The sequence below is a fragment of the Strix uralensis genome, chromosome 2, assembly GCF_047716275.1.
Source record: "Strix uralensis isolate ZFMK-TIS-50842 chromosome 2, bStrUra1, whole genome shotgun sequence".
Classification (NCBI taxonomy): Eukaryota; Metazoa; Chordata; class Aves; order Strigiformes; family Strigidae; genus Strix; species Strix uralensis.
In genome coordinates this window covers 108,169,280-108,182,920 of record NC_133973.1, presented here as the reverse complement: position 1 = coordinate 108,182,920, position 13,641 = coordinate 108,169,280, and the positions used below count along the sequence as shown (strand labels likewise).

At 36.1% G+C, this 13,641-nt stretch overlaps 1 protein-coding gene across 3 annotated transcripts in view; it reads left to right on the top strand.

The window, feature by feature from the left end:
* Nucleotides 1–13,124, top strand: part of INTS6 (integrator complex subunit 6) — a 45,941-nt gene extending 32,817 nt beyond the window's left edge. The window contains exons 8-18 of one of the 3 annotated variants that reach the window (XM_074859737.1): nt 878–1,030; nt 1,166–1,298; nt 1,812–1,906; nt 2,317–2,427; nt 4,190–4,273; nt 4,382–4,508; nt 5,747–5,889; nt 6,547–6,781; nt 7,513–7,884; nt 8,358–8,451; nt 12,535–13,124. In XM_074859737.1, coding sequence (XP_074715838.1) covers nt 878–1,030; nt 1,166–1,298; nt 1,812–1,906; nt 2,317–2,427; nt 4,190–4,273; nt 4,382–4,508; nt 5,747–5,889; nt 6,547–6,781; nt 7,513–7,884; nt 8,358–8,451; nt 12,535–12,628 — 1,641 coding nt within the window. In that variant the 3' untranslated portion in view covers nt 12,629–13,124. Of the gene's footprint in view, nt 1–877; nt 1,031–1,165; nt 1,299–1,811; nt 1,907–2,316; nt 2,428–4,057; nt 4,274–4,381; nt 4,509–5,746; nt 5,890–6,546; nt 6,782–7,512; nt 7,885–8,357; nt 8,452–12,534 lie in introns of all 3 variants that reach the window. The other 2 variants (XM_074859736.1, XM_074859738.1) reach the window with 2 other exon arrangements.
* The last annotated feature ends 517 nt before the right edge of the window (nt 13,125–13,641 follow it).

The window sequence follows — 13,641 nt, the reverse complement described above, 5'->3', positions numbered from 1 at the left end:
GGTCCGAGAAACCCTATGTTTCCCTAGTTCATTTTATGTATTTATTAGTTACCTTCTTGTAAAGAGAGTAAATGGAAGGAGGCTTCCCAGTTGAGCTCTTCCCCAGATTCTAGTGGCCTTGGAGGAGGCTCAGGGTAAGTATAATAGCTTATGTTCCTCTACCCTTCAGTGGAAGGTGTACAGCTCCAATTTTCATCACACACAAAAAACCCTCTTTCCTTTTCAGCAAAAGAAATTTCAAATTTATTATTAACTTATACTTGAAACGTGAGGCACAAAGGCCTTTTCCCTGTTATTAATAAAAAGATTAAAATTGAAACACTTAAATTGCTTGAATTGAAATAATCTTGCACAGGCCTAGTTAAAATGTGAGTTCTTCTAAAGTTTGTTTTTTCTGAACTCATGCTGCTCTTCGTCATTATAATTCAGTTTGAATTTTGTAACTGTTAAATTTGCCAAGAAGGGAAAAGTGCTGGAGGAACTCAGCAAATGCAAAAGTGTAGCACCTGCTTCTGTGGACAATAAAAATGGGCATGCCCTAGAGTACCGTTGAAGATTTTTTTTGTCCCCACTGGGATTGACTTCCATTTGCAAAGTTTCTGTGTATATGCAATAAGTTTTACTTGCATACTGTTCTAGACTTACAGATAAAATAATTGACATTTATTTAGAAACTAAAGATTCCTTCAGATTTTAAGACAGTGCTAACATCCTAAATTAATTGCTTAGGACTCATTAACAATAAATATGAATCCTGTACTGAATAGGCTCCTTAAATATGTCTGTTTTCACAGAACCTGTATTACTTTAGTTGTCATAGCACAACTGCATTTTAATTGTTGTGCAGACTTATTAACAGTGGAATGCTTATGTTTAGCCACCTCGCACATCTCATCCTGTGGTGAAATTTTCCTGTACTGACTGTGAACCGATGGTCATTGACAAATTGCCTTTTGATAAATACGAGTTAGAACCTTCACCACTGACCCAGTTTATCCTGGAAAGGAAATCCCCTCAGACCTGCTGGCAGGTAAGTAGAATGCATGCTGATTTGAAGTTACTTATAGAATGCTGTTTTTCATAGACTTTATAATCAAAAATAGGATATAAAATTACAGAACACAATATTTTGGATTTACATACAATATAATGTATTTTATTGCAGGTATATGTGAGCAATAGTGCAAAATACAGTGAACTTGGTCATCCTTTTGGTTACTTGAAAGCTAGTACAGCGCTGAATTGTGTGAATTTATTTGTGATGCCTTACAATTATCCAGTCCTCCTTCCACTGCTAGGTAAATACTACTTCATAAACATTTTCTTTGGTGATAGGCGATTGAAAAATTGATCTAATCTAAATAGATTACTTCAATTAATGCCAGTATTAATCACACCTGTAGAAAGGTAGAATGTTGAGCAATGTATTTGTCATCAGTAACTTGTTTCCCTTGTCACCAATTGGCTGACCCTCATGACTCAGACTCAATGTGTAAGATGATTTACTTAATCATAATTCTTTCTGATACGTTTTGGTCTCACTTCTTTCATTATTTTAGGAGCCATTTTTCCCAATCTGTTGTCCCACTTATCAATTCAATTTGATAAATAATTTACCAGGCTCCATCTTTTGGCTGCAGCATTAATCGTGCGTGTGTGCTTATATTTAGTTGTATATATGTTAAAATACATACATTAGTTTAAGCATTGAGGAATTGGCATTTCTTTGACAGTTTCTTTTACTGGAAAAAAGGTGCAATGCTGTCTAGACATGCCTTTCATTTTGTCTCTTTTCTTTTTATAACCATCAGATGACTTGTTTAAAGTACACAAGGCAAAGCCTACACTGAAATGGCGACAGTCATTTGAAAGCTATTTGAAGACAATGCCTCCTTATTATCTTGGGGTAAGATGACTTACTGTGTTAAAATTTCTATTTTATTATGTAACTATAGTTATCTTTCCACTATGGGTGTATTCCGTATTTCAAGTAGAATATGTATTAATTTAAGAGAGAATAGCTAAACTTTTTGCATAATGATACTTACTGTTTTCACTGGAGTCCTGTGGAAGGCTTGAGACCTGAATGTTACGAAAATGTCATCAGCCGTGACTCATATAAATGATAGCTCTGTTAATAATTGATTCTTTATGAATGGAACAATGCTTTAAAACAACAACAAAAAAATGCTGCCCTGAAAGTCTGTTTTTTTCTTTTCTAACTTTGAGAACCTCAGGTTCTATTTGAAATGGATACAGTTAGGTGGAAGTATGTATAAAGTTAAATATGACTATACAATATGTTCCATGTTTCAGCCTTTGAAGAAAGCTGTGAGAATGATGGGAGCACCAAACCTTATAGCTGACAATGTGGAATATGGACTTAGTTACAGTGTCATTTCATATCTCAAAAAGTTGAGTCAGCAGGTAATGTTGAAGCAAAAGAGCAGTAAAAACTTATTCTAATATCAGGATAATCTTAAAATACTCAAGTTCAATGACTTAGAAGGAAAAAAAGAGCAGAAAGGTCAAATTAATACCTTTCACATAAGCAATTAGCAAAAAAGCATTTTGGTTTCTGAATTGAAGGAAAACTTAACATTTAAATATAACCTTTATAGACTGGACTATAAAGATAGATATGGAGGTACAAATTGGGATTTTTTTTTGTATTTAAGGAGCATTTTTACTTGTACAGACAGTAACATACTTTTGTCCAAAAGAAAACATGTTGTCTTACTTTAGATATTAAAGATGTTCTAGCATTTTTTCAGAAAATAGGGATTTGTACTTTGTGCATCTCAATCAGAACATGTCCTTTCTTTGGCTTGTGAAATGAAATGGAAAGTGTCCAGTAACTATAAAGTAAACTGACATAATTCAGAATCTCAAATAAGGATACAAACATGGCAAGTGACCTTTTGGAATTGTTGACTGTGTTCAGAATAGTGCCCGTATTTTTGGCTAGTCTCCTGCACCAGCTAAAGCATTTCTGCCCTGCTACCTCCACTTCTATTTTGTTAAACAGTGCATGTTAAGCTTTCGTGTTCAAGATAATAAAATAATGCAGTAGGCTTGAAACGTCAAGTAACAGTAGTGTAATTATTTGTAACTTAGCTAATGAGTCTTTATGGACCAGCTTTTTCTTAAAACATTAATATAAATTATTATTTTAGGAAGCAAACCTCTTGAAGTTTACAGTATATCCTATTAAATCATAGTCACATTGCTCAGTATTCTGTGAACTGATCTCTCAACCTAGACATCTTGGACTCCTAAAATGTAATGACATGCACTGCAAATCATACTTCAAGCTTTTCTGACTTCTGAAAGGTACTGCCAGTAGAGACGCAGTATTCTTAATAAGTACATAGTCAAATTTTGAGTAGTCTATAAATTTAGGTGAAACTGCAAAAACAACATTGGCAGCTGTATTACTAAATTACTTTTGGCTCTTTGTTCAACTGTATTCTGCCAAAAAAGCTGGCATTTATGAACATGTTTAATTTTGGTACAAATCTAATATAATATTGGGGGTTAGGTCTGTCTAGTCGAACAGAATTGGGTATTATCATATATTTAGTATTTATTAATGTTACGACCATTCGTATTGGGCTTTTAAAAAGTTGATACCATTGGGTGACTGACTGCAACTATAGTTGTGGGAGAATCGGTCTTTTGAGAGTTAGTGTTTAGCTGTAATCATAGAAAACAGTCTATGTGAGTACAGATAGATTTGCAGATAATTACTAGTCAAATTATGACAATTTATGAAAATAAAAGCATTGCATGCATATTGGTGCTTAGATACCGTGATGGGCAGCAGAGGAGAAATATGCAGAAGACCTAGGCACAAACTGTTCACTATATTTAAAACTGTAGTAAGCATTAAGTGGTTATGTATTAAGCACTCCTTAAGCACTCATCCTGGTTATGGTCGTCATAGTGTATTAGCACATTGTTGAATCTTCTAGGTAGGAATTTAAAATGAATAAGTCTGACTAATCCTTTTAAGAGCATATTGTCAATTTTATTTATTTATTTATTTCAAATTAAGGCCAAAATAGAGTCCGATAGAGTCATTGGCTCTGTAGGCAAAAAGGTAGCGCAAGAGACTGGAATTAAGGTCAGAAGCAGATCACACAACCTGTCTATGGCACATAGGAACGATTTTCAACATCTGCTACAGGGGATTACTGGGGAAATTCCTCATAGACCTCTAGACCTCAATATGAAGGAGTATGCTGGGTTCCAAATAGCTTTGCTGAATAAGGTAAGCACCACTGTGTGTAATGTTGTTATTTTCAATATACTTCCATTGAAATGCTAGATATTGTTTCATACATGGTATTAACTTGAACTTTATTTACTGGAACCATAGGATTTGAAACCTCAGACTTTTAGAAATGCTTATGACATACCCAGAAGAAATCTTTTGGATCAGTTAACACGAATGAGATCTAATTTACTGAAGAGTACTCGCAAGTTCCTCAAAGGACAAGATGAAGGTTAGATAAGTTTATTTTTTGTCTACCTGTGATATGATTGGTACTAAAAAAATTAAAGCTGTTACAAATAGCATAGTTCTTGAAAAGTTAGTGGATGTCTGATGCTGTCATTAAACTGTACAGTTTTCTTAGATTTTTTTTTTTCCTTAAATATCTTATTGGAAGATAAAGGTGAGGATAGAGAGGGCTGCATGTTCACTGCTCTGTCCATTAGTCCATGTGAGGAGACTTGGACTCTTACATAAGATTCTTTGTTTTTCCCAGCTTTCGTGATGTATCTGAGAAAAAAATCACAGGGCAATTCTGAACATCACGATCTCTCTCCATGGAAGTGGATTATGAGCAGTGGAAAAGTAAACTTGCTCACTGGGTGCTGCCAGTGTGATTCTTTTGCCCTTTAGGCCAGCAACAAATAGTTTAATATTCTGCTAACTTACTCCTTTACCTTTCTACTGTGTCTTCTGGTACTGCTTTATGGCATCTAACAGAAGATGATGAAATAAGTGGAGAAAACGAGAAAGGCAACGCAAGTGAGAGTGTATGTTACATTAGGCCTACCACTACTTGGGTCAGATTAACATGTGATCAAGTGATAATGTAATGTGAAATGCAGAGAAGTTGCTTTTTGGGGAGGGGATTAAACCACATAAAAACTAATGGGTTTTTTTTCCTGCTGTTTCTGCCAGTGTATGTTTTGTTTGATCAAAGGCTTGGCAACTTTAAATCAATAACAAGTTTAGAATCGGGTCCATATTGATTCCAGTGATTAAAAAATCACTGTTGCTTTGGGAAAATGCTAGTCTCAATGATTAAATTTTGTGTGGCTAAAATTGGGTAGAGTTATGTCAAAGCTGTATGCAGCATGGCATTCCTACTTTGCATCTTTTGTTTGTAGTAATGTTTTAGTTATTTGTTCCCAGTCTTATTTTTTTCAACCATCTACCCTGTTGAAAAGTTACAGGACACATTGGAAAACTAACATCCATGCATGAGAACTATTGCTTATTTCCCTGTCATAATGATAAATACACAAGCCATGTACTGATTCACTTAAGTTACCTGCACTCAAAACACAATGTTATAAATACCAGTTAGGCAAGAATAATGGTGAGTTTTGCACATCTGTTTTGTTAATGCATTTGATAAAAGACTGAAAACTGGAAGTGTGAAGTGGATATAGAGTAAATTCTCATAAGGTGAGCACTATCGTATATTAATAAACCTTTCTGTTATGATAGATCAAGTTCACAGCGTACCTATAGCACAAATGGGAAACTATCAGGAGTATCTAAAACAAATACCTTCTCCACTCCGAGAGCTTGATCCTGATCAACCACGAAGGCTTCATACATTTGGCAATCCATTCAAATTGGACAAAAAGGTGACTTCTTTGTAAAGCTTTTTTTAAAAATGTGCTGTTTTCAGTGTGTGCGCTGCTGATCAGACTGTTCAAAGAGCAATGTATTGGAGAAACACTTTCAAGTATTCAGAAAAGTACTGCTTACAAGAAAGTGTCTCAGATGCTTTTCCATCAATAGTATCCTATGGAGGACAGTCTTTATTGGAAAACCAGTATTATGCCTCTGAATTGTATTACAAATGAAATACATTTGTCACTGTAGTATAGCTAATACCTAATCATGTTTCCTTTACTAAACTTCCCCCAGAAAAAGCTTCCTGTAACTTTGAGAGCACGTATGCTCCCTTTTGTCCAAATCTGTCTTGGACTTTACCAAATTACCAATATAATTTAGAGCTCTTCTTTTAAATGTTTGAGTCATTTTGTAGTTACTGAAAAGGAAGGTTGACAGCCAGTCAGTTGTCTTACTTGGCAGACTGTTGGATAAGGGCCTTAAGCACATTGATGTAGTCTAGAAAGGAATTGGTCGACATTTGAGAATTCAGTACATAATGGCATGTTGTACATAGTTGCCTTTTACATGGTAATCATCATCATAACATCAAAGCATTCATTGCATTTTATATTACGTGTTTTTGACGTGAAGTTTAAGAATTCTCCCCATTAAATTAATTTCAGGGAATGATGATAGATGAAGCAGATGAATTTGTATCAGGACCTCAGAATAAACATAAAAGACCTGGAGAACCAAATATGCAAGGGATTCCGAAAAGACGACGTTGTATGTCCCCCCTGCTCAGAGGTCGACCACAAACTCCTCCAGTTGTGAATAATCACATTGGAGGAAAAGGGCCACCAACACCAATCACACAAGCACAGCCTGACCTTGTTAAACCTATTCCTATTCACAAAAGTAAGTGAATCTTCATCTTTAGAGTTTGGTTTTTAATTTATGCAAAAAACTTGTTTATGTAGAAATATCGTTGGCTGATTTCCCAAATATGGCAATTTTATCCCTCATTTTTGAAAATGAAGTATTTAAGTGTGCATCTGGGGTTAATTACTGAAAGAGTTAATATAGTCCTTCAGACAGAAGTCTTTCATATGAACTTCCCAGTATAAACAATATATTTCCTGTATTCGATGAGGAGACAATGTAAACAGGCAGAAGGGTGTTCTTCCTTTGCCTGGGAATTCAAATGCTCCAAAAATATCAGAATAGGTTAATTTGCATTTTGCTGTAGTGCAGTGAATTCGCTTCCCTTAGTGTGGAGCTGAGGTGCTGTGTAACAGTTGTGCTCACTGTTCAGCACTAAAGTAAATTCAGTTTAGTTCAATGGGGAAAGACAAGTGTGGCATAAAAGCACATTTTACAGGTGCTTTTTCTTTTGTTGGTAGTCCATATAGCAATTGCCCTTCTCACATAAAGAATATACCTGTGATTTTTTTTTTTGAGCAAGTCAGGAAATATAGTAACGTGCTCAGTGTTACAACCCACAAACACGTTTTCTTATGACTGTCATGTACATTAGACTATGCAAGCTGGAGCATAGCTTTACAAGAGTTTAATACTGAACTCACTCATTGACTTCTATCAGATGATAAAGAATGTGAGTCTGGCAAGTGTAATCTTTGTTTTTTCAGCATCAGAAACAAATAATGAGGTTACAATGGATGATGTGGTTGAGAATCATGTTACAGACCCACTTTCACCAGACATTTTCCCAAATTCTGTGGATTCAGAGTTTTCAATGTCCTCTTCTTCGTTCAATTCATTGGATCGACCAGCAGCTCATACAGAGGATGTAGGCCATGAACATTTAGGGAATAACTTGAATGTGGATGGATTTCTGGAGAATCATGAGGAAGCAGGTAGTAAAGAACAAAGTACTGAAGAGGACTTGCCAATGTCTTCACCCAGCAAAGGGAAAAAAACAGTGCATTGCAGAAGTTCCAGAGAGATTAATATAGAGCTAAGAGCACAAATCATGAAGGAGATCCGAAAACCAGGACGGAGTAAGTATACCAAATCTGTCTTTCAAATGATTGGCATGAGGGCTAGACAAAGAATTCATATTAGATCACTGTTTTAGAGACATACTGAACCATGAGACTGAACCAACATAAATTTAAAGCTGAAAAGATTTGGTTTAAAACCTCTGCCATAAACTTCCTGGATGAGTGATTAAAACATTGTTACACCTATCAGTGTTCATGAAAGTCATGTTTTGTGTATTATCAGTATTAAAAATAACTTGTTTGGTGTTCCAGTAATATCCTAAACTGCAGTATCCTGTGTTTTTTAATGTTAGCATTCATTAAACAGTATGTCACTGCTACAGTCCTGGTTGATAGGAGATATATCCTAAAAGCTTACAAAAGCTGAGTGAAGTTTGTTGCATTTCACTCAGATTTCACTCAGATCTATAACAACAGATATCTGTATAGGCATTTCCTAAGTAACTGATTTTGCTCTTTGTATCTTTAAGAATATGAAAGAATCTTCTTTTTACTGAAGCATGTACAAGGAAGCTTACAAACCCGACTGATATTTTTGCAAAATGTTATTAAAGAAGCTTCAAGGTAGGTAACTGAATTGTATTAATCTTATAAAACTGCACCATGTACTGCCAGATGTAAGTGCTTGACAACTATGCAGTTCTTTGAAACTTGCAGCACAATGCTTTGCATTGCAAGTAAATCCCTAGAAAAAAACAGAAACACATAAACTTCCTGATGTATGTTGTTTCTACAAGCTTACCTTTTTACCTCAGATTTTGTCTTTGAGAAGATCATTCAGGTTCCAAAATTCAGGTGTGAGCGTACTGCTAATTTGAAAAGCTGATGGAACTGCATATTACTGTGAATTAGGCTTTTGGAAACAGCTGAAATTCATTGTTCTGCATCAACTCAAAATCTTGTCTTAAAAATAGTTTTGAGATCCAGGTATGCGCCATAACGATATGTCTCTGCTCTTCAGATGTATTTCCTTCAGAGATACTGTAGTCTTGTCTGAGGCTGTGGAAATGGGAGGTAGTTTGTCACTGGAGTAGAGAGACTTGTTAAGGATTTAAACCCTGTGTTGTTAATCCAGGTAGAAACTGTTCCTTACAGCATCCTTAGACTGACTATACTTACTTAACCTTCTACATGTTTACTAAGTGGAAAGAAAGGAGAAACATTTGATAACCCTTGGAACCTATAGTCTTTGAGGTGAAGTGAACTGATAATTCTAGCATCTTCCTTGGATCATAAATATAACTGTATCTCTGAGGCTTATTTCAGAAGCCTCAAAGAATAGTTGATTGTTTTTTTCTCTAAACTGTTTTTGTAGTAGTCAGCTTTTTTCCTGTGGCGTTGTTAAACAAATTTTATGATTAAATAAAAATCGAAGTAATTTTTGGATAATACTATGTTGAGAGTTTAAGGTACACTGAATGTTGGACATTCATACAGCTCCTCTAGCCTTCTACTGCTAGCACAGTGGGGCATGCAGATTTATATAGATCATGCTCTTCCTATAGCAACAGTTACTTTATCATGCGTTTGCTTGATCTGTCTTTATTGTTATATCACCCGTCAGAGTTGTTCCATCGCCTGTAGTTTATACATGCTTCCTCACTGTCTCAGCACACCAAAACAATACTGTTGCTCCTGGAGCCTCTGACAGCCCTTAGTAGGGTTTGGAATATTTGTGCCTCTAAAATTAGGCTCTTTAGATCATCTGTAATTCTCATTTCTGTTGCTCAGCCTCTCTATTCCAATTATCTTGAGTTGACTCTTTCCCTATAAAATTTGGCAGTGGTTGAGTGTTGCTGTTGGATGCACCAGAATTAAATCCTGTCTCCCACCATAGCCAACAGTTTTCTGTATCTACTGGTTGAAGAGGTTGGCAATTCTGTTTCTGTTGACCATTGTTAAACTTAAATTTTTATTGGTTTGAGTTTAGGAACAGCTTAATCTCTCTCCTTCCTCTTCTCTCCTAGGTTAGATTTTTATAATGTGGTCATTTTATCCACCTGGATAACACTGCCTACAATCCCTGTGCAGTTCGCTGCTTCTTTTCTTATCCAGGCAAGCTATCACACTTAACCAAGATTCCCTGCAGGAAACAACTCTAGGCTCTCCAGAATTATCAAGATAGTCTTGTTTTGTTAACTGATAGCTGACCTTTGCAGTGCCATGGAATGCAATTCAAATCTGGGATGTTCCTGCTCTCTTTCCCTGTTCCAAGGATCTCTGACTCTGAACACAGACTTGTTCTTGAGCATTTCAGCAACAAAGGGTGTGTTTAAAAACAGTCCCCATTCAATTCTGGAGGTTAATTCACTAGAGAGTTGTGAGGGGAGAGGATGATTTCTAGACCAACCCACACTTTTCAGCTTCCTTTGGTAACCGGCTGTCCCACAGTTCCTTTTCTGATAGCAGAAAAAGCTATCACTTTTGAGAGGCAGAAATCAAGATGATGTAGATAATGGATTTTTTTTTCTTCCAGTCAACTGTGAAAATACTAAGGATGACGAGATACCACATCTCAATTTCAAATCCTTAACTATTTCTATTTTGACAAAGACTTTTCTTATGCTTAGTGATACACATTTGGCTCAGCCTGGGTGAGTAGTAGTATTGTGTGCTTATAAGGAGTTCTTACAAGAGACATGACTTCCAATAGATGGCTACAACTTTGGATGCACAAAATGAAGAGTTATTTAGGAAAGGGCTAAAAGGAATTAGCCTGTGCAGTGGAGAGGTCTTCAGTATTTCTGGAGTTGGCATAGCAATCAGAATAAGTGTTTTTTTAATTCTCTGCTAAATAGTCTAGAGCAAAAGCTGACAAAACACAGATCAACATTCTTAAAATGAACCAAGTTCTCAGTATGACAAATTCAATTCTCTCTTTATTCTCCAGGTTAAGAGCTTTAAGCCACTAATACACATAGAAAAGCCCAGAGTGTGTACCTAGACAAAATGCTGAGCAATACCCACTTGGGATGAAAGTCCTGGCAAGAATTAATACAACCAATTTCAAAATAATGAAGCTTTATGCTCAATAGCTAGAAATACTCAAGGAAGTTTTATTATGAAAGATACTAGTATTCCTAGCAGAGTGAACAGTTGAATTAGAGTAAATGCTTAATTCTGTTAATTACAGTATTAGTTAATGCGGTAAATTGTATCTGTTGCCTTGAAAAAAAGTGTTTACTGTAGGGTTCAGCATTTGGAAAAGAATTTTCAGTGAGATGTACTGAAAGGCTTGACATAGTGCGCTGTAAACCTCAATTCTTGTGCTAACAGTAATGTTAGAATAGTTAAGCAATATGTTTTTTTCCCCACCTTCCACCAGGTTTTAAGTTTCTGGGAAATGTCTACTGTTAACTTGTACAGCTGCTTCAGAGAGGCTTGAAGGTATTCTGGAAAGTAACATTGCCCAATCACTTGCACAAAATATGAGCCTGTTAAATTTTTGCTAGGATTATATTATAGTAAAGCACTTTGCTATTAGTTTAGATAATTTGACTTATACTAGAGGGAATGAGAAGGAGTAATTATCTATTACCCAGGTTAATACTTTTCAGCAAGCAGGGAGCCATTGGAAAGCAATGAGGAAGAATGGAGGTAAAGCAGTACATGAAGTGTGGGTTTTCTGTAGGGTTACTGAGAGGAGCTGTGATGAAAAGGATGGGTAAGGGCCTAGAGCATGGGTATTCAACGAGATAGTAAGTGGATGGGAGTTGGAACCTTGTTTCCCTATAGTCAAGCTGGGATTTGTGGGGAGGTTTGTTGGTCTGGGAATTAGGGCAGATACCATGTTTCTGTGAGTGAAGAACATGGACTGGGAGGCCTGGATGGGGCCTTTTGCCAGCGTTTAGTAAGGTCATAGGACTGAACTTGTTGTGTAGTTCAGACTAGTGCTGAGTTGAGAAAGTGTGTGATCTTGTCATTGCTGCTTATCTTTGAGTATGCATCTGGCTGCCAAAGCATCAGTCAGAAGTGACTTCTCCGATGCAGAAACGTTTCAAGGGGGAGGGCTAGCTGGAAAGAGCAAGGAGCCATGTGTGCTGAGGCAGGGGTGTAAGCAAAGGTGACAGAATGGTCTGCTGTTCAAATTTATGTAATCAATATGGAATAGAACTGCAGAGACTCCAGGTATGGATTATGTCTGTATTTTCTTTAATTTCTTTCTCAAACTTTTAATTTGTATTTTCTTGTCAGGGAATTTGCTCTGCACTGTGTAATGGCTATTCCTTCACCAGTACCAACTTAATGTTTGTAAATGCATCATAAAGGCATACAAATAATCCCTAAAATCTGTTGATAGATTATAGTTCTTTGACATATATTTTACTTCTACTTCAGAAATTTACTTCTGGACAGAGGAAACACTTAACTCCTTTTCCTGGCTTTCTGAGGGCTGAATGATGTTCAGCATGTGCTAGAATAGACTGTAGTAAGCATAGTTTTGTATTCTCTCATTAAATGGAAAAGCAAGTTAGTAGTTTACCAGAACTTTAGGAGACAGCATATATACATATGAGGTATGTATAACCTCATCATGCACTGGACCTAAAATAATAACTGAAGTTTCCTGAGTTCAGTAAAACTTATGTGAAAAATGTTTAGTGTATTACTGTGTGCATCCATTATTATGCTTTCTTTTAAATACAGGTTTAAAAAACGAATGCTGATAGAACAGCTTGAGAGTTTTCTGGAAGAAATCCATCGCAGATCCAATCAGGTCAACCATATCAACAGCAGCTAAGAAACACTGCACACAACAGAAAGCCACAGCAGGGCACTGCTGTCCTTACTTGCATTCATTTTTGACATGCACTCTTATCTCAAGTTCCTGTACCTGAAAGAATGAGAAGCTGCTCTATAAAATGATGAGAAAAGGAGAAAAGTATCCATCATCTTTTTTTTTTCTTCTGTTATTTTTGTAATGTGAAAAATATTACAAAAACATTTTTATTTAACTAAATGGAGAACTTCTTGCTTGTCATGGACTTAAGTGTCACTTTCCCTCAGGTTCTATTTTTCTTAATCCAACCTTCAAAACTATCACCTCTTAAGGTTGAACTTTGCCAAAAAGTTGCTTTGTAATTTTCAAAAAAAAAAAGCACATACATTAAACAAGGTAATGTTTTGTATATACAGTTATTTTGGATATATTATTGTAAGTTGTATAAATGTATTTTGAAAAATATTTAAGAAAAGCACTTTTGTTATTCCATCAATAAAAGCTCTATTTTAATCTTTGTGTAGGATTGAGTTTGGTTTTTATTGGAATCTTGCCTTCCCTTTCCAGAGCTTATATGTTCTAGTATCAGTGTTAAAGAATGAAGAGCAGTTTTGCATCACTGGATGTTCTATTCTTAATCAGAGAATGAGTGAAAGGAAGCTGATGCTGAATCACAACCAGGGTAGGATGATACCTTGTGGCCTTTTGTACTTCGTGCTTCACTACTTGGTGACTAGCATGATGAACTAATGTCCTTTATGCGCATCCACAGCAATGACAGACCCCACAGTTTTGTGAGGATATAGTGTAGTAAAGCAGGGCTCAATAGCCTTTGAGGAATGCTGCACAGAGTTTTGTTGTGTCAGAAGTTTTTACATGTTTACAAATGCAGGAACAGCCAGAAGGTGCTGCTGCTTAGACACATGTCTTTCACCTGTGCTAGATGCACCTAACTTCTGGAAAGCTTTGTTTGATTCAGTGGGAGCAGCTTCTCTCTGTTGCTTTTCCTAGGAGTGAGTGGTTTTCAGTCTTCA